Below are 27288 nucleotides of genomic sequence, written 5' to 3'. Positions count from 1 at the left end.
AACCATTTTATTGCAGGCTCCCACCACCGTCAAACACCTGGGTGGATATTTCTTATATCATCGTTTTTATTACAAAAGGAAAAAAAAAAACCCACTGCCTGCATGCATCGTCTAACACGCATAAAACTACTTCTGCGGGTTGCCCCCCTTTGAAAACCGCAACCAGGCAGAGAGTTGAGGGCGCAATTGCTCGAGTTGCTGCGGGTAAACAGGGTGGCGGGGCCCAGTGTACGCCCCACGGGTGCTGCACCCCACCAGCGGCCAGGGCGTGAGCCCCACGCTCTCTCCCAAGAAGGAGAATTTTTAGCACTTTCCCAAAAGGTATTAAAAAAAATCCACAGGCCTGGGGGCACATACACACAGTTTCCAATTTTCCTTTGACCGCAGCTGCCCCAGAGCAGACAGAACAACCCCCACAGATGCTCTGCAGCTGAGGAGGACCCTGTTTTCCGGCAGTAGGCAGAGAGCAGTGCTTTCTAAAGCACCAAACACCCTGCCCCAGGCTTGTGGAAGAGCCCTGGTGGCTCTAATCCTAGTGCCTGATTTTCTCAAGACTAGGAGGGCAATCCAGCAATGGCGTAAGGTCTCCTCCAGCCTCCTCTTCTCCGTGGCTCAGATCCATGGCAAGGGTTATCGCATGTGGATAAAGCCCATGGGAAGAGAAGCTTTCTAGCACTTCAGCTACTCCTGAGTCCCCCTCTTTCACTTCACACTTCCTTGGGTTGCCAGCAACATCTCAAATGCCCAGTGGGGCAAGAGGTGTTACATCAATTCACTTGGCAGAAGGGGAAGTTAAAGAAAAGGGGTTTGGCGGATCAGTGCCCATTGATAACAGCGTAACTGCTACAGTCAGGAAATGCTCCTGAAAGCGACCCAAGAAATACTCTCAGCCCAGCTCTAAGGCCAAATAAAGCTGGAGATCAGACAACACACATGAAATCCACCTTCCCCACTGGCCTGCATGCTGCTGGGGGAGAAGGGGCGCTGGGAGGAACTGCTGTGGGAATCTATGGTGTGCCTGACCTCCATCAGTCTAACAGCAATATCCTATGTGGGTTTCAAGCTGTGAGCACCTGTGAGATAGAGCAGGGCACTGATCTACTCAAGTCACTGCCATCCTCCTGTCCTAGGCTGTGAGAGCTGAGGATGGGAGCAGAAGCAAGAGCTGAGTATTAAGCCCATTTCGTACCAGCTGGTGTGTGCAGCTAACACGAAACCAAGCAGCACATTTAGAGCTGCTTCATAGGGCAAGTCCAAGTTTTCCACCAGCAGCAGAGGAGTAAGGGCTCTGGGTTACCTTATTATAAACCCTGCAAGTTTGGAGCAAAAAGCAGCACAGAACACGTAAAAAACTCCTCAAATCTACTGGAGGTGGGGGGAGCATCAGCTGGACTGGGAATGCTGCAGTGCAGAGTGCACACACCAGGTCAGGGGTGTCCTCTCGCTGTCTCCCTTGAACACCACCCTACCCAGGGGGCGACAGCCCAAGCAGCCATGCAAACAGACATTCCTAACACAAGCAGACTTCAAAGTCCAGCCTTTCTGGGCCAGCTCCTGCTCTGCAGTCTGTACACTGACACAGGTCAGTGTGGACACACACACCTCCTGCAGAGCCCCTCTGGAGAGCTGCTCTCCCACTGAGAGCAGCAGCAAGGCCAGGGCTGGGAGGCGAGATAACTATGCAGGTTACTTGCAAACTAGCCTAAGGCCTGACTTGAAAAGCTGTACGAAACAACCCTCACAAGTAGTCTGCAAACTGGGGAGAAGAGCTCCAAGAACTACTGCATGGAGCAACCTTCGTTGGGCAGGAAGTCGTACACGTATATTGCCACCGATTTGGACAGGTAGGTCATGGTGCCGAACCTACCACTGGGTGCGCTGTCGTACAGAAGGCTGCAAATGCCGGTGGTGGGATCCTTCTCCAGCATTTGATCATCAGCACCCAGAGCCTTCTGGATTTTAGACATGAAAGGAGAAAGGTAGTATTAGGAACAGGGCAGCACCCCTGCCAGCCTCCACCAGTCCCCCAAGCATCCTCTGTGGCACCTGCAGAGTGACACATTGATGGCAGCAGCGAGAGGAAGGCCCACTATCTTTGCTGTGCCCCACAAACACAACGGGGAGGAGCAGACTGGACCCTCCAGCTGGGTGAACCCTGCATAGCTTTCAGAAACACAGCCAGCTGCCCAGGGTGCAGGCTGCATCCACCCCACGTAAGGACCAGCCCCATACCTGCTCCTCGTAGAACAGGTCGTTGGCAATGTGCAAGATCTTTTCCACAGCAATGATGCCACCAATAGTGTGGACCTCCATGTCCACCAGCATGGTGAGCACTAAGATAGTTTCCACAAGCAGCTGCCTGTACTCCGGCTGGGGCACGCGGTTGAGAACTGACTCCACATGCACTGCAAACTTCATTTCCCCTGGGGTCATCTGCAAGGAGGGAGAGGAAGAAACATGCCTAGAGCACAGTATCACCAGCACAAGCCATGATGGCCGTTTGCCCAGTGCAGCCCTGCAGCCAGCGCCAACCCACCCACCCCGTTTCCCCCATGTAAACCTCTTACCTCTCTGGTTGTGGAAGAGGGGAGAACAAAGCCCTCCACGGAGAGGCCATGGCACTACACAACAAGACAGAGGGACCATGGTTACGGCACTGAGGAGCACTGTGCTGAGATGTGCAGGTTCAGTGCACCCACTCGTTCCCATCTGAAAGGCTGCATGTGCTGCCCACACGCCCCAGATAAACTTTCCTTACAGCACTCAGATCAGCATAATGTCATTCTTTTTCCTATCATCTGTGCTCCAGTGGTGTTGGCTGGAGTCCTCCCACACAGAGCATAGGGCTCTGCTCCCCGGCTTACAGTGGGCAGGCAGTACCCTGGAGCTGCTTCAGTTGTGTCTCCAGCACTGGGCTCCAACAGCTTACCGTTCTGCTCCTGGCCCTAATGTGTGAAGCACCTGAGCAGACCTAGCCCCATTTGCAAGGGTCAGCGTAGTATGATGAAGTAGGTCCTGCATGCCTCCAGGGCAGCTCCAGCCGGAGAGCCATCCAGCTTTTTCCCAGCTTTCCAGGGCCAGCAGCAGGCCTCGGCTATGAAGCATGCATCTACACAACCTTGACAACCAACCCAGGTGCCCACATCCCCCTGTGAAGGCCAGTGCCTGGGACCACAGACTTACACGCATGGAGAGGAGCCAGCCAGACTTCCAGCTTACCTTCTGCAGGATCTTCCAGACCTTCTGGTAGAAGCCCACAGGGACACGGTTGAGGGCCCCATCCAGTCGCCGTCTCCGCTGCCACTGGCCCTGGCGGCTGTCCTTAGCACCCTGGTCTTCCAGCAAGCTTGTGGCAGAGCCCTTGCCCAGCAGCTCCGAGTGCCCAGTAGACTGGGTGGACAAAACAAGGACCACAGAAACCACTGCAGAGTTAAACACCCCACAAGAATGCATCCCGCAGCTGCCTGAGGGCTTGTGCTTGTCCAGGGCAAAGGAGCATTAACTCTGGCCCCAAGCGGAGAGACACACTGCTCTGTTCCCCTGCCCTCCTCAACCCATGCTTTATTTCTGCTAGCCATGCATGAAGGAGCAGGCTGGGCCACTGCTTGGACAAGAGGCCAACAAATAGCATCTGTTGTGGATGGGAGCCGGCACCTGACTCAAAGACCGCATCCCCAGGAGCCCTGTGCAGGCCATCAGCACACTGCACTGCTGTTTGACATCGCAATGGTGGCTAGAGCCCCCTCAAAATATCCACATGGGCCAACTCTCCACTGCTAGCACTGGCCTTGCAGTCTGTGGCTCCCTGCAACAGTGAGCACTCTTCCCTCCCAGACAGCACAGAGGGCAAGACCCCTCCTCTGAGCACAGCTGCCTTCTGCAGCCACAAACAGGACAGAGACCACGCATGTATCCAGCAAACACACATTACCAGAGAGGACGTCAGATCTGCCTCCCCGGACTGCACATCGATGGCCTAAAGGAGAAAGTGAGAGAGAAATCAAACCTTGATAGCGCAGAACGGGTACCGTGGCGAGCAGAGCAGCAGCAGTGGCACAGACCAAGCTCAGATCATGGGGTGGTTATCCCAGGGGTTGTGGTTAGCTGGAGATTGAGGCAGTTTTGAAAGTTGAGCTGCAGAAAGTCTCACATTAGTGTCAGAGGGGAAGGAATGCATCAGGGCACGGAGCAGCTACAGGGCCCCCATGTGCCAGTGCCGTGGCAGCGGCATGCTCCTGCTGGCCAGCAGACAGCAGCAGGGCTGCTACTGCTCCATTGGCAGCTAGCACAGGCAAAGAGGATTTAGTCTCAGCCAGATTTGAGGGCCTGCAGCAGATTGCTGCACATAGTTGATCCTTCTTGCCACGTGCATTGTTTCTCTGTGATGCTGGTGTCCACACTGCAGCAGGTTGACCATACACAGGGAAGCCTGTTGGGCCACACAGGCCTTGTCACTATGAGGAGAGGACTTCCCCCTCCCCGCCCCACAAGCCTAGGGACCCCTCCTGGACACAGGCCAGGCACAAGAGGTGGTCCCTCATCATCTGTAGCTGGGCACAAGCCTCTTTTCCCTGCAAGGAAACAGTCTGGGGAGGCTACAGGCAGGCTCCAAAGATAATGTGTTTGCCAGTGAAGCTCTCAGCAGGGCCACAGTTGGTCATGGCACTGGGGACTTCATGCCATCCTGCTCAGCACATTTTTTTGTGGGTATAATGAGATCTGTCCAGCTGTAGCAGCTACAGAGCACAGCTCCCATCTGGCCCAAACATGACAGGTGCCATTCTGAAAGGGGAGCTCCCCAAAAGGGGTGGTGCTGGCCCCAGGCTTCCGCAGCATGTTTAGCCACACTGGCTTCTTCCTGGGAAGCCAGCCTCCTTCCCCAAGGCTGAACAGAGCAACTCTGAGCCCAGAGTCTGCCAAGAGGGGAAGCCAGCTCACTGCTACAGCAGCTCGCTCAGCAGCGTCATTTAGGAAAGCTCGTTAGTTCACGTGTGCGTGGAAGCTGCTCTGGTGTGTGGTGTTAGGGATAAAAGCTGAGGCTGTAGGGGGACCAGGGTGGGTTCACCTTACTCCGAGTCAGAGACCGCCTACGTTTATCCAGTTGCTGAAAGAGAAGAAGGAAATGAAGTTTCTGCTGCTGGAAGGGGCCCACCAGGATACCATCCACACCTGGGACACTGTGAGGTCCTTCCCACCCCTGCAGTTTCTGAAGCACCCTGTGCTCCCCCCTTACTGCACTGCCAGAGCACCCCCTCCACCACCAACAGATTTACACCACAGCCCCCCTGGTGCAGGACTGGAGCTGGAAGGAGGTCCTCAAGGCAACTGTAAGCTCTCTAAAGCCCAGGACTTGACTCCCTCCTGCTCTCTCATCAACCATGTCTGTCCTGGAGCCGCTTGTCTCCCACAGATCTCCAAGGGAGCAGCTAGCACCACCTGCGCTTACCTGTTTGATCTCGCTTTTCAGCCGGACAATGCCGGCACGCTCGGGCTTGGTGGCCCCAACAGCCCCCACCTCGCAGATGGAGATAGCAGTGGTGACTGATGAGTCGACTGATCGCACTGGAGGAGAGGAGAGATAGGAAGTCAGTACCACAGCTCAGAGGATGTCTCTCATTGCTGCTTGGATGCTGGTACCTTTAGGCCTCGTGCTGAGGCCTACACCCAGCCTTGCCCTCTATCCCAACCAGCACCACAAAGAGATCTGTGAGCAAAGAGCTGCCTCGATTCAGGCCTGGCTCAGACTAAAGTGCTGAGCTAAGGAAAGCCCAGGTAGCCAGCCCCACAGGACACAGGCTCAGTCCCAGGAAATCTGCTCAGCACCACCCCACTGAAGAGCATGGCTTCTTGCTGGACCACTGCAGTGCAGAACAAGTCGGTCAAGCCTGCGTGCTGAACATGCAGGACAGGGGTGTACCCCATACACCACAGGTGGGAAAGCCTGGAGATAGCCATGCTCCTCACCCAGTTTCAGTTTTGTCCAGTGATGCTCTCAAAGCCCTGTGGAGACTCACCACTCTTTTCCACCCCAAACTCCTTTCCAGAGAGAATGTGAAAGAGAAGATTCTTCACATCCGATGGACTGAGATTCATCAGGTTCTCAGTGGCTTCTCCAGCTAGAGAGAACAGAGAGAGCTGGGATACTGTCCTCCCTCCACAGCCCCACTGTGCGATTTCTAGCCTACACACCAGGCTGTTTGTTAGCAGAGGAAATACTGGTACAGGAGGTGTCTCCAAAGACACACATTAACTCCAGGTGTTGCCTATAACAGGGACTCTTTCCCATATCAGCCCAGTATGCCTGAACAGAGATAGCAGTGAAATTGCCTGCCTGTGCTGCCAGAGAACAGTCCCAGCTGAAGACCCTGGCGCTTTCATGCAAGGTCCTGGCCTGGTGCTGAGTGCTGACCATTTTTAAAGGCAATTCTCTTCCCTGGCTGACAGAGTCCCAAGGACTTTGGTAGCAACATCCTTACCCAGCCGGGATACCAGTCTTGCCGCACGTACCCGAGCAGTGCAGGGAATGTGCCAGCTCTGTTGCCATCACCTGGATAATGAGCCCAATCCGGATGCGGAACATCTCAGAGAAGAGCGAGGGCTGGGTGCGCATGTACATGGCCAAGTACACCATGATCTCCTGGAGGGGAAGGGGCAGGTCACCCCACAGCTGCTCGCTAGAGTAGACAGCCAGCCTCCAGCCCCAGCAATGTGGCTTCCCTGCTGCCCAGCCCCCTTACCTGGGTCAGGATGGAGACACTGAGGTTCTTCTCGCTGGCTTCCTCAATGAGGTGAACAAGCTCCTCATAGGGGATTGGGCTAGGGATGCGATGACAGGACAAGTAAGATGCTGCAATCTCAGGAGCAGAGAGAGACCCACATTTCTCCTGGTCTGTTCAGCTGAGGGACAGAGTGCCCCATCCCTGCGATACTGGAAAGCTCAATGCCACACAGCCCAGACAAGGAGGACACAGGCTGCAGGCAGCCATCCAGAACCACCCATGCCCACAAATCCCAGAGCAGACAGAGCCAGGGGCTCACATACGACCCCAGTCCAGCACACATGGGGAGAGAAAAGTGCCACACTCACGCAGAGATGGTCTTCTCACGTGGCTCTGGCGGTAACCCCACTGTCAAGTGCTTCTGGTGAGACAAGAGGTCAGTGCAGGCCTGGGGAGAGAAAGCGTCACCTCAAGCATTACCCCTCCAGCTCAGCCACAGAAACAGACACACGCTGCACAGATTCTGGGGCCTTGGCATGAGTCACAGTCTGGGAGATGTCCCATGAGCTGATGTAGCCAAGGTTCACTTGCCCTCCTTGCTGCATCCTCCCCTACAGATCTCACCCCCACTGCCTGAAACTTGGCAGCAGGGTTTTACCTCGTCCAGAGCTTCCACCTTCTTCTTGAGGATGCTGGAGATGTAACGGATCAGGGCCCACTGGCGCGTGGCCCCCACCTGCACGTACAGCTCGGTGAGGAGCTCCTTGACGGTGGGCCCGGGCTGGCTCTCAAGCCCAGTGTGCCAATCGGGCCCCCTGCAACAAAGGGGATGCCAGGTTATAGCCAGCAATTCACCCCCGGGCAGTTCCCAGCAGCGCATGGGCGCTGGAGGTCACAACACATGCTTGGCAGCCCTGGTTCTCAAGGGTGGCTCCACTCAGTGAACGGACTCTGGGTTATCTGGCTACACATTGCTGTGGAGAGAGGTGTGAGCAGACCTGCCACGAGCCAGGATGCTTTAGGGAGAACTGATCTGCTTTGAGCCACAGGATGGACTGTAAGCCCAGGGCTGACCGCTGGATGCTCAAGCCCAGGTCCAAGGGTGGGGGAACCATGGTCCCCTCAGCAGATAGGCTGCCCAGAGAAGTGTGATCAAGACACAGGTGGCAATGCGAGGGACAGAGCAGTGGCACTCAGTGCTCATACTTGAGGATGTGGAGCATGTAGAGGATGTCTGCTTGCTCCTGCAGCGTGGGGCAGATGCATAGCTGGTCCACCAGTGCCTTGCAGTTCACGTTGCCAGCCTCATCTCTGGGTAGATTCATCTGTGCATTGAGCACGTAGCTCTGAGGGAAGGGAGAGCCACAGTCCTGGTTAGCACTCCCAGCACCCTGCACTTGGAGTGCAGTCAGGTTGCAGAGTCAAGGCCGCTTGTCCATAGACATCCCCCCCTCCCTGAAATGTCAAGCTTGCCCAAAGCAGCCCCACAAGGACCCTCCTGCTCCAAAGGGATGGCACTCCTCAGCCAGGCCCTGTGCAGGACTTGCCCTCCCATACAGAGAGGGGACATGCTTACCTTGCCATCCACGTCATGTTGGGGAGGAGAGCTCAGCAAGTTCACAGACTGTTGGGATACCTGGAAGATCTTGCTGGGGATATACATCCCAATATCTGAAAGAAACCTAGGGTTGGTGTGGACACCTCTCAAACTCAACTCTTGTCACCACATGACAAAGCAGCTCAGAGGAGGTCTAACACTCTGCTTCCCAGAAACCCCTGTAGAGGAGTCAGCAGTGGTAGCCCATCCACAAAGCCACAGAGGAATGGCATGGGGAGCTGGCAGCTCATGACTCATGCTTGCTGAGGAGCTTCCATGAGGACTGGGCAAACACCAGCTCTGAGATACTCTGTGGCCAGAGCTAATATGAGCTTTAAAGTGTTTTTTCCTCAGGCAAAGGCTCAGCTGCTCTGCAGTCTCCAGACAGTCCTACAGGCTCATGTCACAGAGAAAGCAGCTAAGACGTTAATAGTCTGCCCTTTGAGCATGCCTTTGCTTTTCACCAAAACACTAGTCTGCTGCTTTCAGTGGCTTTCTCCCCACTGCAGATGTAGCCACGCTGGGAACAGAACCAAGGCATGCTCAGGGAAGATGGATACAGCTCTGCTGAGCTGCCTCACACAGCTCACAGCAGCCCTGGGTTCTTGCAGGACTGTTATCTGCTGACAGAGGTGCAGCTGCCTATGCCACAAGGTTTTGTCCCCACTTCCTGGTGCCCAAGCAGACAGCCAGCACAGTCTGGGCCAATTCATCACACCCAGCCTTTGGCACTTGCCTGGCTTTAGAGCCAGGGAAGCAACCAAGCCTGTACAGACAGACCCAGGTAGAACAAGCCAGTGGCTGGAGCAGAGCTGGATGCACTCACAGCCTGAGGGACCAGTTTGGTCCCAGAACTGGCCTGGGCTGGGGCAGAGAGGGTTCCACAACCACGTTAGCCCCACGAAACTCCAGCTCCTCAGGGCTATGACATGGTTGCTGCTGGCATGCTCCATGCTGCAGTGGCAGCAGGCCCTCCCAACAGCACATGAACAGATGGAATGAGAAACAGAGGTAGGACAGGGATCTGAGCACAAGGGACGCCCCAATAAGCAGCTGCCCATGTTAGTAACACAACAGCTATGGAGACAAAACAGGACCTGTCCCAGGATAGCAGGGAGGGCAACACAAACACGCTAGACCCCGGATACTAGCACAGAGGCGCGAGACCTGTGAGGCCCTGGGCTTGGCTGCTTTGTGATGTTGCCTTGTGCCAGAAACAGCCTCACTGACAGATTGATAAAGCTATGGGAGATGAGGCATGAGAAACATCTTGGTCCCTCCTGCTGCTCCAAGTCTGCCCAGCCACCTTTGCTGTGCACCACACACAAGAGCCCATGACCACCAAAGCCAGCAGCACATCCCCACAGCTCCCAGAGCGTCACACTGGGTCCTGGATTCCTAGGAAAACTGTCAAAGGCACCTCAGCCTCTCACAGCACCACGGCCTGGCTTGAACTCGGATCTGGAGGGTGCCAAGCACACCAAGCCGGGAAGGATAGAGGAGGCTGTTACTCACTCTGGACATGAAGATCTTTAGCCTTGGATGCCAGGGACATGAGATCACGGGTGGTGTGTATGGCAGCTCGGAAGCGATTCAGCCCACCCCGCTGGGTGGTGGGAGGGAGGTTGGACTGGGGAGTTGTGCGCTGCAGCAGGTGGTCTAAGTACTGAGCAACTTCATCAAACGTGTCAGCTGGAAGAGCAGGAAGAAGAGAGGGCTTTAGTCACTCTGCACCTTGGCATCCTCCCCCCAAATCGAGGGCAGAGCTCCCCAGCTGCACCCCAGCAGGGGCAAAGCTCTGCTTGCTGCACAAAGCAACAGCACAGGGCTAGCACCAGCAGCCGGATGGGCAGCCAGATGGTGTTGGCAGCAGGACTCATGAAGCGCAGCAGCTGTGACACCCCTGTTCCTACACTGCCTCTGCTACCTGGGACACCAGCTGCCAGCTCCAGCCAAGCTTGGGCTCCCTCTGAGTCCTGCCTGGAGACCCTGCCTTCAGACCTGGGCCAGGGAAGTCACCCAGCTGAAGAACACGTTTCATCTAAGCTAACTTGTCTGGGCTCCTGCTGGGGACTGAAGGGTTGACTCAGCTCTGCATCTCTGGCAGTGCCATCAGGTCCCTGCCTCTCAGAGTAACTGCTCTGTGCACGTGCTCCAGCCTGCACAAAGACATCGGGGTTTGCTTGAACTCCCCAGTGAAACCCTTTCACTCAGTCCCTCCAGGGGAGAACAGGAAGGCATGCTTCTGGGAAGAGCCCATCCAAGAAGGGACCACCTGGGAGCACGCCAGCACAGAAGAGGCCTCATCCAAGCATAGGAACAAAACAGTTTGTTTTGCAACAATTATTTCTAATTAGAAATTAACAGCAATTAGACAATTCCACCTCACAGGACAGAAGCCTGTTCTCCTTCATTAGCCACTGGCTCGTGTCTTGCTCCCTGCTCTGCCTCTAACAGCTCCCGTTGTTTCCAGCATTCAGGTGGAACAGGAGTGCCAGAGCCACTACATGCAACATGGAGGATGGTGTTCAGAAGCCACATCTCCACTCACCCAGGAGAACACAGACAGTACTGCACAACAGCTAAGGGGATGGCCCAGGGCAGGAGATGCCCCTGCACAGGCTGATATTAGCACACGAGCTGTCAGGCAATGCAACACAATGGTGAGCTGTCAGTGTATGCTTCCAGACAGTGGGCCAGGGGCATGCCAGTCTTGTTGCAAGATTCCCCCAAACACCGTGTGGTTCATGGCTGCCCCGCTCCAGGGACCTGGGCTGCCTGGTTCAGAGAGCCAAGGCACAGCCATATTAGGACACAGGACAGGTTGCAGCCTTCCATGCAGACTTGGCATCAACTTTTCAGATAGCAGACAAACTCTGAGGCGTTTACGCTCCAGCAGGTGAACTGCAGATGGTCTCCAAGGCCAACATAGCACAGCATCCCCCTTCCGCATCTGGTGGGGATGCTCTGTGCCAGCACTCAGAGGCTCTGTCAGGCAGAGCAGCCACTCAGGCATACTGTGCAGGGGACTCTGCTGAGGCTGACATGCTGGAGAAGTCCCCCAAGACATCGAGCTTGAGAGTATCTTCCCATTTGGCTGTCTGGATGTAGCATCTGACCATAGGAAAAACTTAACATTGAGCGTCTTTTAGCTGCTGCAGAGAGGCAAAGGTGGGCACACCCATTGAGGCTGGGGATGCAGACACCTTGGACAAGTCTGGCCAGGGCCCGCAAAAGGCCTAGAGGCTGCAGCATAGCCCAAGAGCGTAGAGTGAGAGGAGGACAGTTACACGAGAGAAGCCAGCCCAGTATTCAGAGTCTCAGTGGTAGAAATGCTGGCTACAGGTGCACTGAAGGAGCTGGGCAGAGCAGATGGATGGGAAGGCTGGGAAGAGGACCATCGTCAAGTCGCACAAGAGTAGGATGCATCCAGGCCTGCTTGCAAGGGGTGCAGCATAACCTGCATCCCTCCATGGTCTCAGGCCAAGATCAGCCTACCACAACATGGGTACAGACCAGGTCCCGAGTGGGCAGTCTGTGACAGCAAGGCCTCAATTCAGCATACACTAGAGCAGCTGCCCAACAGCTCTGCTCAGGAAGGGCTAAAGGCCTTGTGAAAATAACACCCAGAGACTGCTCAGGGACATGGAAACTGTTGGCTCTTTCCTGCCATCTCAGGCACTTTGTGTCTTCTCTGCCAACATCACTTTCTGTGCTACACTTGTAGTGACAAAACCAAAAAACTTGAGGCAAACCCCCAAAGCAGATCTGGCAGGCTGAGGCTTCCTCTTCTCCCTATAAAACAGTCTACAGAGGTTTAGAAGGTTCATTCAAGAACATCACTTGTGCTCTCTACAGCCACATCTACCCACCTCAGCAACATCTGGCTGGGAAATGCCTCTGGCAAGGGGGTTACAACAGCCACATCAAATCACTCAGCCCCTCCGCCCTGCTAATGTCACTGTAAATGTCACACAGACAAGGTTAATTGATGGAGGGTCAGATGAAAACAAACACATGGTGGAAACCCAAGTGTATTAAGAACATGATGGCAGGCCCTGGCTGGGAGGCCTGAAGTTAGGGGTTTACTGGTGAGTTTAGCATTTTCCAGGTCACAGAAGTAACTGGTCTGTTCCCCCTTACCATCATCTGCTAACTTCAAGCCATGCAGCCATTCCTCAGGGTCTAGCTCCTCAAAGCTGTCAATGCTGAGCTCGTAATCGTTGGCAAAGACCTTACCCTCCGGCCCGGGGTCCATGAAGCTGAGGTGTGTTCGGCATGACGTTGTCAGGAACTCAGACAACTTACCCGTCTGGATCCTGGGTGAGAGGAGGGGAAGTCATGGAGAGAGGAATGGGGATGCAGTGTACCCTTGGGCTCACCTTCTAGACTCAGGGCAGGCCCCTTCAGCGGAGATAGACACACTTGCCAGGGAGTGCGCACAAACATCCCAGTGCCTGCTCCAGCTGTTTGTAGCATCTCCAGTCAGATGTAGGTATCGGAGAGTACCAGATGTGGGGCACTGAAAGGGCTGCCCAAAGTGGAAGGGGAATCCTACGGCCATGGATTTAACCGCCTGAAGAGATACCTCCTCTCTTGCACCTCCTCTGTGGGACTGTAGTCCCGGGGTGCACCCATGGCACAGCACAGCCCAACACATCTTGCCCTGCCTCCACAGTTTGCCCCAAAACAACTGCTGCTCAGCTCCAGTGCTCAGGCCTGGCTGGCACCCATCCCACCAGGCTCTTGGAGGACACCAGCCTTCTCCCCTGCACCCAGGAAGCCGCACTCACCTTGCACCACCAAAATACCCATCCTGCAGCTTCTGCAGCGTCGCCAGAACCGTGGGGTGCACGCTGTTGCCCGTTTCATCTGTTGGGGACAGAGAAACAGGCAATCAGGCCCTCTTGCTCAAACAGGCTCCCAGTAATGCATGGGCCAGACAGGCATTCAGACATGCACAGCACCACAGCATGGGCCACAGCCTTGCTCCGGGCTGCGTGGCCAGGCTGTGGCACCAACAGCATCACCCAAGGATGGAAACTCAGGACTCTGTCTAGCCTGGATACCCAGCAAAGTCAAGACAAAACACGCTCCAAGGCCCTGGGATTTCACCCTGAGGTGAAGCCTGAAGCATCACACTGCAAGACCCAAACAGCCTCTCCCTCCCTCTCTAGATTTCTATGCTTCAGCAGATGGGGAGCTGATGGCAGGGGGGGAAGGGGGAATAGAGGGACCACAGCTAAGAGCACGTTCGAGACATTTAAGGGGATTTCAAGTACACGAGGAGAACTGAAATGGCCTGAAAGCAGAAGGGAGTCCCTTCACTGCACAGGGCTTGCTGGGAATGGAGAGCGCTATTCCAGGGGAGCCAGTTTTGCTCTGAGCCATTGCAGAGCTTTCTGTTCCTTCCTGTTTGCTATTTTCTCCTCCTTGTCCGCTAGGAAAAGCCTTTAACAGACAATCTTGGTGAAGAGTCAAACCAGGATGCAGGAACAGCCCCAAGAATGCTTTCACAGGGGGATTATTTTCTTGGCCTAAAAATCTCTGTCTTGCTTCCATAAGGCTTCCCAAAAGGCCTAGCTGCTTGGAGACCAAACACCACTGTGCCAGGGAACATCCTTTGAGCTGCATGTACTAATGCCTGGCAGGCAGCCCTGCTAGCTACCAGGACAGCTGCCATCTCAGTGTGATTCCTTTGAGCAGTGAGCTCTTTACAGGATGCTGCTGGCTGGTCCATCTCTGCCATGTCCCTATCACCTAGATGGTCCCACATCCATCCACTTTTCCTCCTGCAGAGGCTGCTTTCTGGGGCTGTTTTAGCCAAATGCCCTGTGAGGCCAGAGGATCTGTACCAAGCATGGTGTGAGAGATGGGGAAGGTGATGGTTGGCTGCCCGGTCATCCTCCAGCGGCTGCAGAGGTATGAGAGGTCTGTCCGCAGCATCTCCACGATCATCCTGTTGTCGAGAGCCAGGTAGAATTGCTGCTGGTCTATGAACTGCAAGGAGAGCAGGAGACATGAGCAGTCCTTTCCACAACCACCAGACCCCTTTGCTGGCACACGCATTTTCTGATGGGCACTCAGCCAGGCCAGTACAGCCCTGTGGGAGACACCCATTGGCACTGATGGCTCATTCCACATTGCCTGGGAGGTGCCAGTACAGTCCAGCAAGGGAACCTCAACAGGTGCCTGTCCCAGAGCAGCTACTGGCCACTAACGCTAACAGCTATGAGGATGTAGCAGAGCAGGTCAGCACAAGCATCTCCCAGGCCACACGCACCCAGTCTGTGCTGTGTCCATCCCAAGAGAACATGCAGTTCCCACAGTGCCAGCCACACACTTGCCTCGTCGCCATGCTAGGCTGGACCCAGAAAATGGAGGAATCCCTGTCTTGCCATAAGCCTCCTCCTGGTGTCCTTGCCAGATGGAGCAAAGGGATTTTCCCTTCCCTCCCAATGAACTGAGCCTCAGAGGGCAACAAAACCATTTCCTCCCAGCACATATACAGCCAAGGGCACCAACTCTGCTGCTTTGAGCAGCAGGCAGGCAGCACAGCAGTGGAGCTGGGGCTGCTCCATTCTCCCAGGAACTCAGGCTGTACAGGGAGCATCCGGCCCCCTGGACAGTAACTCGAGAGCTCGGCCAGTAGTTCAGGGGAGAAATCTCCATGCCAACATGATTCAACTCCATCTCCACTACCCCATCCCCTGGAAGCACAGAATAAATGTTTCCTTTCCCGGTACGCCCACAAGCACTGCTGTGGGATGGCAGCTATTCCCAAAGTACCAGCTTGGCAGGTTAGGAGAGGCACCACATGGCAGCCCCCAGTTGCAGCCCCCCTTTGGCAGAACAGAGCAAGTGCTCTGTGTCCTGAGCACTTTTGCCCAGCTCAACCTGGTTCCAGATCATGTGACAGCTGGGAACAAGCCCTGTCTGCCATGCAGGGCCACCCACCTGTGGGGTAAAGGTAAAGATGTTCTTCCTGATGTCATAGAGCTTGGAGGTCCCAAGGACACCCATGCGCCGGAAGGGGCGTCCTGTGAGGCACATCTGCTTGTTGCGGCCTGCGGGGAAAAATTTTAATACGTTTCCTCCAAGCCTCCTCTCAAAAGGGCATGCGGTAGCAAGTATCAGACAGGACACTATGCTATCAGCCAGCAAGAAAAGCCTGGTTTGTGGTTGGGGTATCCCAAGGCCCAGCATCCAGCTGGCATAGCTCTAAGGGACAATAATGCCCTGGCCCCCCAAGCCCTCCCCAGGGACTCTTGCTGGAGCAGGGACATAGAGCCAGTCCTGACTTTGACAATAAGCCACGCTTCCAGGTCTTTGCAGATGTCATACTGGGGCAGGGCCAGGGATTCCCCCACTGCACAGGGCTGTCTGACACTGGGAAGCTGCCTGCCACCTATATCAGCATACCCAGGCTCCTGGATGGCTCCCAGAGCCCAGGGCAGTGCAGCAACATCGCCTCTTGGCCATGTTAAGCCCATGGAGAGATGCTCTGGCAGCTGCTGGGCAGCACTTGCCTCCATCTCTGCACACAGATCCTCCTGCTCCCCTCCCCCCTTTGCCAATGTCACACTTGGCCTTTTGGTAGCTTAAATTAGCCAGTGCTTGCATCTTGTCACAGATTGGGTTTCTCCTTTGGCCCAGGCTGGATCTCCAGCTCCTGCAAAACAAGCTCCATGTCTAAGGAGTTGCAGCATCAGGGAATAAGTGTGGAAAGCTCTCAACGCATCCATCCTCTCATGCTGTTACTGCCTACCCTTTCAATAACATCTCAACAAGGCTACGGACTCTCTTCTGCCAGAGACTGCCAGGAGACCCTTTCCTGGCATCTGACTTGCCCGCAACATCGTGATTTGGGTGCAGGAACAAGAGCTGGCTCCTGCCCGTACCAGGTCCATTCCAAAGGCCACTGCTCAGAGCCTCTGCTTATCCCTGGGGCAATTCTGAAACTGCAAGACCAGAGCTTCATCCCCTCCAGAATCCCCCTAAACAGCACTGGCTGCAACCCTTGCTCCCCTTCTGGCAGGAGCAGCGTTACCAGACCCAGTAATCTATGGCAGAGCCCTGATCAGCCAGGCAGGGAGCAACAGGGCAGGACATCAACCATCTATAAGCAGGAGCACCAGGGGATGGGACAGACCCTTCCGTACCCCCTTTGCTTCAGAAGCCCACAGCCCAGCTTACCCAGACGGGCATAGATGTGGCTGAGGATGCGGGCAGGCTGGACTCTGATGGGGTACACATCAGCCACAGTCTCCACATGGATGCCCTCCTTCTTCAGGATGGCTTTGATCCCCTCTGTCTCTGCCAGGATGCACACTGTGGAGTGAGTAGAACAGGCTCAGTGCAGGCAGGAGCACAATGGTGCGACAGTGCTGCCCCAGTGCCTTGGGGACACAAGGTGCCACATCACATAGAGAGAACTGTCTGGGGTCCAGCAGCCCTTCAGGGACAAGTTTCCACTACAGAGAAGGCCTGCCTTGCTCCCTTTTCCAATAAGTTACTAAACCCAAACCTCCTTACTGAGCAGCTAGAGGATAGGGCAGTTTTCAACCTGTCCCTGGGACAACATGGGGTCCACGAGAAGGACTTACACCCCATCTTCTCCCCCCTTGCATTCTCCAAACCCCAAAGGACTTCATGGGAATTAAATACATCCCCCTCTCCTTTCAGCTGCAGCCCGGATGCAGCCATCTTTGTGTACAAGCCTGCAGTTAGCCAGAGGGAGAGGGAGAAAAATCCTTTAAATGCCTTAACCCTTGCCAGGGTTGAGATGTGGCTGCACTTGTGGCCACCCAGGAGCAGAGCCACCCACATGAATTTGGCATGGGCAGAGCCCCCAGTCCTGGTGGGCACAGAAGTCTGCTCTGGATGAGGGGGTTTGGGACCGGTCTGTTCCCCTCACCTTGGACCACCACGTCGGGTTTGGGGACGGTCGCAAACCTGCGGTTGAGGGGATCGATTTCGCCAGGAGCTAGAAACCCCTAGAGAAAGAACAAGCATGAGGAGACAAACATCTCATGGGCAGGGCAGAGCAGAGCAAGTGATGCCCACTGAAAATCCAAACACAATCATCTCTAACAGGTCCTGGGGGATGGAGGCAACAACCTCCCTCCGCCCACATGCCCTGGTAGGTGGCTCTGGGTAGCTGCCTTTGCCCATTTGGGGCTCAGAGCCTGGCCTGCTCAGCACTCCCCAGCACCAGGGGTGAGCATACCTCAGCCATCAGGCAGCCCAGGATGTAGAGGGACTGGCCCCACATAAGCGGTAGCTTGCCCATAGGTATCCTGTCCACAGTGTGGGGGTTCCTGTACTCCTCATCCACCTGGAAGACAAGCCAGGAGGTCAGGAAGGAATCCCACAGACATAGGATAGTTAAACAAATATTATAATTGCATTTTAGAGTCCAGCAATTTCAGGCCTAAAACAAGAACCTACAAAAGCATTTGCCACAGAGGGTTGAAAATATCCTGGCTACATTCCTCCCTTCTTTTTGCAATCCCCCTAAGCACCCGCTTCAGGCAACATGGTCAGCTGGATGAACCTCTGGGTTCCCAGCATGGCCCATCTCACAGGAATGACTGATGTGTTCCAGGAACGCTGTGGCAATGCTCTCAGGAGTTGACTGGGAGAGCACTGCTCTTGTACCACCTGGGGAACAGTAGACCAATGCTTTCAGCCCAGGCACACACAGACATTCCCTTGACATTGAATGGGAGTTTAGTAGGAGCTTCTCAGTGCAGGTTTGCTTGTCCTGAGGTCTCAGAGGACTCCAGAACAACAGACTGGGTCACCAAAGCACTCCCTTCTAAGATGGCAAGACATGCTTCAGAGAAAAAAGTAGTTTATTTATCGAACATATTTAAGATAGTTTTAATGACTCCAATCATCCTTTTTACATGGGGTTTCCATGCAGAACACTTGCTGTTTTACTACTGATTTGGGTTAATCAGCTGGTAAAAATCTTAACTGCCTGGTAATGAAACAGTTCCCACCCTATGATTCTGTTACAGGAGATCCCCACTGTAGGCCAGGGCAGCTCACCTTATCCAGTGGGACACTGTACAGCTCCGGCAGCAGGCGCACACCATTCTTTCCCTTGACAAGGACCCCCTCAAGGGCTTCCCGGTACTCCTGCACCTGGGAAGAGAACAGAGGGGAATCAACTTCCAGGCAGGGCTCCATGTATCCTTCCTCCTCATGCCCCCCTTGCCAGGAACTCCCTTCCCCTGCTCTACACGTGCTGCCTCCATTACCTGTTCCACGTTGCCACTGAAAATCCCATCGATGACCAAGTATGTCCAGAACAGAGGCCACTCGCACTCGATGTTCTCAAAGAGCTGCAGCTCAGCAGGCTCGTAGTAGAGGCGGTTGGGGTCCTGCAGAGAGGGCAAGACAGCAAGGCAGGCTCAGCAACCTTACAGGGTCCTCTCAAACTGATGGGGTTCCTGCTCCCCCAGAGACACCAGCCTCAAATGCCACCACAGCCATCCTCTGTGGATGACGGCTGATGACAGAGTCAAGAAGCAGTTTCACCTCCAAGACACATAGTTTCCATCAACCATCCCCTCCTGGGCCTCCTGCACCCATGCTGGAGGAAGTCACTCTTTCCAGGCAGCAAGAGCCTATGCAGTCTCCAGGAGAGCACCCCAGAGCCCTTGTACAACAGCACAACATCCTCTGCTCCACCGGTGACACCTGCGTCACATTCGCCTTGCCTGCTCTGCTGCAGCACCCCGGTGCCTGCCTTGAACATTGCGGGGCTGGCCCCAACTGGAATGCCAGCTATATGAGAGAGTTTGCTACTGATCATACACGGCCAGAGAGCAGGGTCCTTTCCCCTGTCCTGTTTGACTGCGAGACTGACATGAGAGAAGTGGTTGGGATGGAGAGGTGCCTTTCCTGAATCCTCCCACTCCCAGATACATGCAGCATAGAGTGTTCCAACAACCTACATTTGACCCTCCACTAACTGTTCTAACTCTGTGTGCAGCAGAGAAGGAGCAGAGCTGGCCTTAGCAAACAGGCAGGCCAAGGGCACAGCAGTCCCCACAGAGACTCAGGCAGCAGAGGTTTTCTGTAGTGCCTGTACGCTGGCGACGAGCTCCCAAACTCCCATTTGACTCCAGGCAGCTGTGGTGCTCCTGTAGGCAAGCAATGCTGCTGTTCCCATGCCTCAGCGAGGCACAGCTCCTCTGAAGGATTGGTGGCAAAGCTCACAAGTGCTGGGGAAAATAAGACTGGAGATGCTGCTGCTCTTCTCTGGCTCTGGAGAGCCCTAGAGATGCACATTGCCTATTATGGTCAGGTTTGAAGAGACACAGCAGAAGAGAAGCTTTTAGAAGCATTCGCGCTGATGTTACACACAAAAGAGCCCCAGGCTGAGTAAGCACCCGCAGGAGCCCCCATCAGGTTAAGGGCCCAACAGCTGGTGACATAAAAAGAGCCTCCAAGTACCATTTCCTGATTCTGTGGTTATTAAATGACAGTTGCTTATAGAAATTTCCTGTTTTTCCTCTCCAAAGCAGCAAGTCTCCCCTCGCTCTGCACAGTCAAGCGTGGCAGTACACAAGCTGCACGCTGTCCTGGGAGAGGCAGATGCAGCTCTGTGACCCAAGGGATGCTGCAAACTGGAGGCTGTTGGAAAGGAGCACTGCATAGTCCCCTCTATGCACCTCTGGCCCTTGCTCAAGCTTCATGCCACCCTGGGAGACCTGGTCAGCCTCTGCAGGGCTCTCACATGGGGCAGCAGTCCCATCTCCCCTCAAGCCTGAGAGATACGCAACAACCCCAAGTCCCGGGATGTGAGCAGAGACAGCCTTCGCCTGTCTGCCGCAGGCATGGGTGGGATGTACCATCTCAGAAACAGGCCCCTGACACTCCCTGGGGCTGTAGGGGTGTCAGAGCCACTCAGGGCTCTGATCTCCACAGTGCTCCCTGCCACAGCCTTTATATTGCACCTGGGAGGGCTGCAAACGCAACCTAGGGCAGTCATTACTCAGTGCTCAAAGCCTGTCCTAGTAGGTGCCAGGGCTGTGGGCAGTTACCTCTTTGGGGGTCCTGTATCCATCGCGGAGAAAACGGCAGCATCCATAGCGCCCCTGGAAGGGAGGTAGAGAGATACCGAGCAGGAGGCCTATTGTGGAATACTTTGTGCCTTCATTGCAGAAGCATGAAGCCCTCCCCGAGAAAAGAGGGGGACACTGCCACACCAGAACCAGCCTCACACCCCGTCTGGTGGCTCCTCTGGCCAAACATCCCCATCACTCATGCACCTAGCACTCAGCCACCATGTTCACAGCCCTGGACCACACAGTGGGACAGCACTCAGGACCATTTACTTGCACTCTCCTACCACAGGTGCAGAGACTGGGAGAGGATAGGTCCTGGCAACCCTTCCCAGCCTGTGTTTTGGGGGAGGCAAGGACTGTGGGGTTTGGGCTGTGGTTCTGCAGTTGTTTCCCAGGAAGGGTGAGACAAGGGCACAGCTGCTCACCTGCAGCTTCGTGATGATCTCTTGCTTGGTGATTTCCACCAGCTTGCTGTCCTCCACAGCAAATGCTGGGTAGGAGATGACAGAGAGCACGCTGGCATCCACCTCCTTGGACGTGGAGGCCCTCGGCAGCATTGAATGGAGGATGGACTGGGTAAAGAGGAAGGAGGGTTGTTTAGACTGCCAGGGCTGGCACTGGGAGGCCCAGTGCACACCAGTGACAGGCTTGTTCATGTTGTAACCCCACCAGATCTCAGTTAATTCTGTGATGATGTTACCCACGTGAAAGAATCAAGGTACACATACCGGCAAGGAACAGAGGGTTGAGCTGCGAGACAGCACCCGTATACTTGTGGGGCCATTGCTAACACATGCAGAGAACCAGCACCTGCTCTCCAGGGAGTGGTTTGCTGTGGCATTGACACAGTTTATGGAATAGGCTGATCCCAGCCCTGGAGAGGTACCAGGGCATCCTAGACTGCCCCACACGGGGCTCTTCCCTGAAGACACATCTGCTTCAGGCACCCTATGCTCTGCTGAGCAGCCAGGCACAGGCAGTGCTTGCCTACTGGAGGTCTAGAGCGCTGGGAAGCAGCCAGGACTCACCTGGCAGTGCTGCACCTCATCTGACAGTACCCGTATCACGGACTGCGGACCTCCCTTCGCTCCAAAGAGGTCCAGCTCATCCAGTGCCTCCAGGGCAGCCTGCAAGCAGGGAGAGACCCAAGGCAGTGAGTCCTCCACCAGGCTGCTTTTCCATAAGAGCTCACCCCCATGCCAGCCCCTCTGCATAACATGCTGCCCAACTTTAAACAGGGAAAGAGATGCAAATACCCACTCCACCCTGCTGAGGCTACAGAGCACTCTTGATCAGAGACGAATCGCATCTCCAAAGCCATAGGTAGCCAGATACCAACAGGACCCTGGATGGGAACAGGTATGCCTGCTGCACAACCCAATTCATTCTTTGCTCCCAGCAAAAGTAAAGCTCAGGTGAGAGAAGCATGACTTTATCCCAGTGCACCAGTAGAAAGGGTTTCCTGCCCAGGAACTGATCACTATACAGCAGGGCTCCATGCTCAGCACCCTCAGCTCCAACACTTAAACAAGTTCAGCCTCCCCTCTACATCCCCTGAGTGGCAAGAGGCCGCTGGTCATCCAAACTCACAGCTATCCACAGCTGCGGCAGCAGTGCCATCCCCACACAACCCTCTTCTCCCTGGCCTCCCAGCGCCTTTCCCCAGCTCACCTTGGCCATGCCGACAGAGCTAGCATTCAACTCGGTGATGCCCTGGTTTGTCTTGTCTCCACGCTCCCATATCCCAAAGTCCTGCACAGAGACAGCAGCATGTTGGGGCAGACAGTGGTTCATGGCACTCATGGGAAGCTTTTGAATCTCAGAGCCTTGGCCCCAGAGAACCCGGCTCCCTGCATGCTGCTGTGATGTACAGCCCGCTCAAGAGCTTTCCTCGGCCCCTTGCCTGGTCATGCAGCTGACAGCACCCATCGGCAGTGCTCCCAGCAGGCGTCGCAGGACTTCGCATCCAGCTCGTGGGAGACTTGTAAGCTGCCCCAGGCACCAGCTGGCTATCTCCACCCCCAGGGAAGCCAGGCACAATCCTTTTCCCCAGCCAAGGCCTGCTGGCCCAGGAGACTACTCACCGCAGTTTTGTAGGCTGCTTCGATGTAGAACACAAGGTTCTGGATGAAGTTGACCTCATCCAGGCTGTGAATTATGTGAAGGCCTGAAGCAGGGGGAAGAATTCACTTTAGTCCCTTTAAGCTTACAAGCTGCTAGGAAGGGCCTGAGGTAACCCAGACTTGACTCCTCTCCTCCTCATTGCATATCTGCTCTGTGGCAACCTTATCCTGGCAGGCCCCTTTCCCCAGCACTCCCACCCCCATGCAGCAGCTCTGGGATTTCAGAGAAATGGTGTCTTTTAGGGAGCTGGGCATCGAAAGACCCCAATCTGCCTCAGAGGTTGTGAGTATAAGATAACAGTGAGGTTGGGGTGGTGACTCCAGCAGCCCAGCATCCAAGGAAGCTTCACACAGACAAGCTGAGAACCTGGAGAGCCCTGGAGATGAGCACACTCAAAGCTTTCCTCCCTCCTCCATGGAGGGGCCTGCTCAAATGGCAGCTGCCCTGGGGGTGTTTGGGCTGCTTCACACAGGCAGCAGAAAGCCTTTCCCCTCTGAGCCACAAAGTTCAAAATGGCATCCCTCCAACAGCATCACCTGAGGCCGTCATTTGCGCCAGCATGAGCAGGTAGAGGGAAGTGGCATCCATCTGCAGGTGACCCCATTCGTGGTCCCCCACCACAGTGGCACAGGTGCAGGTGTTGTACTTGGCATGCAGGCAGTCCCTGGTGCTCTGGCTGTACTTGAATGCCTCCACCTTATCCACCTTGAGAAGGGCAAAGAGATGCAGGGGTCAGTCAAACCCAGGCTCCAGGAAGGTCCTGCAACCCCAGAGCTGTGGGCTGTCCCATGCCGTGAGCCCCAGCACGCGGAGCCACAGCTGGTGAAGTAGGAATCCCACAGCCTCTCTGCCTGAACCACAGGTCTGAGCCCCTGGAAGCACCGAGGCAGCAGGTCTGAGCTCATACACCACCCTCAGCACAGGGCACTGCTGCAGCAAGGCTGCAAGCCATGGAGAAAACATGTTTGCATTTACACCATGCAGAGAGAAAAGGGTGGCCCCAAATTCCCTAAGGGAGAGGAGCTACACAGCCCCAGGGCCAGCCAGGCCACAAGAGAGGGAGCAGCTGGCAAAGACTCTACTGGACACCAGCCCACAGCACTAGGACTCCCATCATACCAGGAAGAGAGCTCAGCAGCAGGACAGAGGCCAAGTCAGCTTATTTTAAGACTTCCTGGAAGGGGCCATCCCTCTACTCATCAGGAACGGTTGGGGAGACCCAGCATGGCTGGGTCTGACTGTTTTGGTGACAGATCTCAGCTGGGCTCCAAGGAGACCACTTGACTCACAGAGGTGATCCCTAGCCCCTACCTGTCTCATCATGCACTGGAGCAGTCCCCGCATCAGCTTCACCACACTCTGCAGGAACAAGGAAAACAGGCTTGTTAATCCCTGTCCAGGGAGGAGAAACCCTGACTCAGGACCAGCTGGTCCCTGACCTTTGCGGGACTCCAGTGTCTGTAACCAGAACCCCTGCTCGCATTTCCATAGTCCTTGCTCTCTAGGCAAGTGGCAGAGGGAAAAACAGCTTTTAGGGCCTGTCAGCAAGGCCAAGTTGCTGTGCTGGGAGTGGGAGGGCAAGCTCGCAGGACACAGCTGCTCAGTCTCTGGGAGATGAGGCTGAGTCCCCAGATCACCCCAGAAACAGAGCTGAATCTCTGGTTGGATTTCAGCTCTAGCTCCAGAACAATCTGGGATCCTCTCCTATTGCCACTGAAGCTAGGGCTTCCCCAGTACCTGGGGGCAGCTCTGTCCCCATGTCTTCACTGTACAGCTTGCCAGGGTCTTTCAATCCTACAGCTGGGCTGTGCAAAGAGCAAATCAGTCAGGAGGTCACAACTAACTCCCCAGGATGAGTCCTTTCTCCCACAAGGTTCCTCCTACCTGCTCTAGCTCGTAGGCCTTTGCCTTGTCCTCATCGCGGTCGGCGTTCTTGCGGTACGCCAAGCCCAGGCCCCACACGGCCAGGATGCTGTAGACATTGTCCCGGACCCAGGCATCTTTGTGATCCTCACTGGCAGGAAGCAAGCCTGTCACCGCGTCCTATGGAGTAAGGAAGTGAGACCACTGCAGGGAGCACAGGAATTTGATCCTCACTGGCAATCACATTGGTCCTGGCATCAGCTCTCCACCTGGGCTGCTGAATCTGCCTTCACACACCCCTTCCCTCTGCCTGCGCCAGCCCTCCCTGGTCATGTGTGTGCCCAGAGCAGGGGCAAACCCTTTCTTCTGGGCTGGTCTGACTCTGAGGGCCTTGGCACAGCCTCTTTGATCAGAATGGCTGCCCACTTGCCAACACTACTTAAGGGCTGGCAGCTCAGAGCAGCCCAGGATGCCCAATACCCGGAAGCATCGGAGACAAAGCAGGAGAATGGCCGCTCACCCACAGGACAGCTCATAACGCAGGCCACACACCCAGCGCAGCGCCTTGTCCACAGAGAGGAGGGGACGTCACAGCCAGCACACAAGAGACCACTGCGACTGCAATGCCCGGACTGAGCTCCTCACCTCCCCGCTCACCCCCTTCTGCGGTCGCTGGGTGAGTCATCTCAGCGCAAGGCTCACGGCATGGGACCGTTCCCAGGGTCCGGGCACTCCAGAGCCTTGCTGCGGCTCCAGCAGAGGAAAGAGCCAAGGAGGCAAGAGAATCACAGAATCACAGAATCACAGAATCACTGAGGTTGGAAGGGACCTCTGGAGATCATCTAGTCCAACCCCCCTGCTCAGCAGGGTCACCTAGAGCACATTGCACAGGATTGCATCCAGGCGCGTTTTGAATATCTCCAGAGAAGGAGACTCCACCACCTCTCTGGGCAACCTCTTCCAGTGCTCTGTCACCCTCACAGTGAAAAAGTTTTTCCTCATGTTCAGATGGAAGTGTCTGTGTTTCAGTTTGTGCCCATTGCCTCGCGTCCTGTCGCTCGGCACCACTGAAAAGAGTCTGGTCCCATCCTCTCGACACCCTCCCTTCACATACTTGTACACATTGATAAGATCTCCTCTCAGCCTTCTCTTCTCCAAGCTAAACAGGCCAAGCTCTCTCAGCCTTTCCTCATAAGAGAGATGCTCCAGTCCCCTAATCATCTTTGTAGCCCTTCGCTGCACTTGCTCCAGTAGTGCCACATCCCTCTTGTTCTGGGGAGCCCAGAACTGGACACAGTACTCCAGATGGGGCCTCACCAGGGCTGAGTAGAGGGGGAGAATCACCTCCCTCGACCTGCTGGCAACACTCTTCCTGATGCAGCCCAGGATACCATTGGCCTTCTTGGCCACAAGGGCACATTGCTGCCTCATGCTTAACTTGGTGTCCACCAGCACTCCCAGGTCCTTCTCAGCAGAGCTGCTTTCCAGCAGGTCAACCCCCAACCTGTACTGGTGACTGGGGTTATTCCTCCCCAGGTGCAGGACCCTGCACTTCCCTTTGTTGAACTTCAGGAGGTTCCTCTCTGCCCACCTCTCCAGCCTGTCCAAGTCTCTTTGAATGGCAGCACAGCCCTCTGGTGTATCAGCCACTCCTCCCAGTTTTGTATCATCAGCAAACTTGCTGAGGGTGCACTCTGTGCCTTCATCCAGGTCATTGATGAAGAAGTTGAACAAGACTGGACCCAGTACTGACCCCTGGGGGACACCGCTAGCTACAGGCCTCCAACTAGACTCTGCGCCACTGATCACAACTCTCTGAGCTCTGCCATTCAGCCAGTTCTCAATCCACCTCACTGTCCACTCATCTAACCCACACTTCCTGAGCTTGTCTATGAGGATGCTATGGGAGACAGTGTCAAAAGCCTTGCTGAAGTCTAGGTAGACAACATCCACTGCTCTCCCCTCATCTACCCAGCCAGTCATTCCATCATAGAAGGCTATCAGATTGGTTAGGCATGATTTCCCCTTGGTGAAGCCATGCTGACTACTCCTGATCACCTTCTTTTCCTCCACATGTGTGGAGATGGCTTCCAGGATGAGCCCCAAGCCTGACTCCAGCCTCTCCTACAACCCCATGCAAAGAAGCATTCACCCATTTTCCAGTTATTCCATGTACCTGGGCCCCAAGCATGCTCCAGACAGGGGATGGGGGTGAAGCATGTCAGTTCTCCCAGCCTCAGGTGTCAGCCTGGCACACACAGATTCTCCAGGGCCCTGGGACACCTGGGGCACTTTCCCCCCACCCAGGAGCCACAGATGGAGTCCTCAAAGGCATGTTGCAGCCTAGTGCAGGGCTGCAGGACCCGGCTACAGCAGGTCTCTGATGGCTCTGAGAGCAGGTAGTTTCTCAGCTCCATAGCACACAGCAACGAAGAGCTGTTTCCAATTAAGGCTGCTTTGGGTGCTCCCCCGCTACCCCTCCAAACACACGCAACGCTGCATTTAGCCACCAGCACCGGAGCTGTGCGAGCAGCAAGCCGCAGACCTGCAGCAATAGGGGCTGGGATGCAGGAGCAGGCCCCCAGCTCTCCTGCACAACCCGAGGCAGGGCCGCCAGCCCCGCTCCCCCGACCCTCCCGGCACGGAGCCCCGACTGCCGGCTGCTCCCCCTCCCCACAGCTGCTAGACAGCTCCGATCCCGCCGCCGCGCTCAAGGAGCGGGGCCGCGGGCGGCGGCGCCGGACGGCAACGAGGAGCTGCCGGGGCCGCGGGGGCGCCGGCTCCGCCTGGCCCGCTGCCGCCGGCGCCCCGGCCCCGCGCCCACCTGGTGCCGGAGGATGGTCTGCTGCACCAGGCGGCCGTAGCCGTCCAGCCGCACGCCCGAGTCGCTCCGGCTGCGCAT

The 27288-nt window shown here is 55.5% G+C and overlaps 1 protein-coding gene across 3 annotated transcripts; it reads right to left on the bottom strand.

The window, feature by feature from the left end:
* Positions 1-6: 6 nt before the first annotated feature.
* PHKA1 (phosphorylase kinase regulatory subunit alpha 1) lies at positions 7-27288 on the bottom strand. Of its 3 annotated transcripts, none has more exons than XM_067304471.1 (33): positions 27211-27288; positions 24408-24566; positions 23835-23882; positions 23060-23228; positions 22484-22566; positions 22071-22151; positions 21428-21526; positions 20825-20971; positions 20376-20429; positions 18585-18707; positions 18373-18468; positions 17546-17653; positions 17234-17312; positions 16513-16647; positions 15274-15383; positions 14172-14316; positions 13110-13188; positions 12460-12635; positions 9832-10008; positions 8296-8390; positions 7926-8065; positions 7378-7534; positions 7088-7167; positions 6738-6816; positions 6508-6637; positions 6015-6116; positions 5447-5562; positions 5066-5104; positions 3932-3976; positions 3220-3390; positions 2568-2621; positions 2233-2433; positions 7-1952 (listed from the first exon to the last, which is right to left on the bottom strand). In XM_067304471.1, the coding sequence occupies exons 1-33, from the start codon at positions 27286-27288 to the stop codon at positions 1779-1781; spliced, it is 3729 nt and encodes a 1242-aa protein (XP_067160572.1). In that variant the 3' UTR covers positions 7-1778. The 3 variants fall into 3 exon arrangements, with proteins under 3 accessions (XP_067160572.1, XP_067160574.1, XP_067160573.1); XM_067304473.1 differs by having other exon boundaries at positions 12556-12635; XM_067304472.1 differs by lacking the exon at positions 5066-5104.

Source organism: Apteryx mantelli, chromosome 13 (assembly GCF_036417845.1).
Source record: "Apteryx mantelli isolate bAptMan1 chromosome 13, bAptMan1.hap1, whole genome shotgun sequence".
Lineage (NCBI taxonomy): Eukaryota > Metazoa > Chordata > Aves > Apterygiformes > Apterygidae > Apteryx > Apteryx mantelli.
This window is presented reverse-complemented; position numbering and strand designations above follow the sequence as displayed.

Coding starts and splice junctions, on each gene's coding strand:
- PHKA1 (XM_067304471.1), bottom strand. CDS start 27,288: ATGCGCAGCCGGAGCGACTCGGGCGTGCGGCTGGACGGCTACGGCCGC. Junction 22,152..22,483: donor AAGCAGCCTACAAAACTGCG/GTGAGTAGTCTC, acceptor GTCTCTGTGCAG/GACTTTGGGATATGGGAGCG. Junction 21,527..22,070: donor GCTCTGTCGGCATGGCCAAG/GTGAGCTGGGGA, acceptor CCCTGCTTGCAG/GCTGCCCTGGAGGCACTGGA.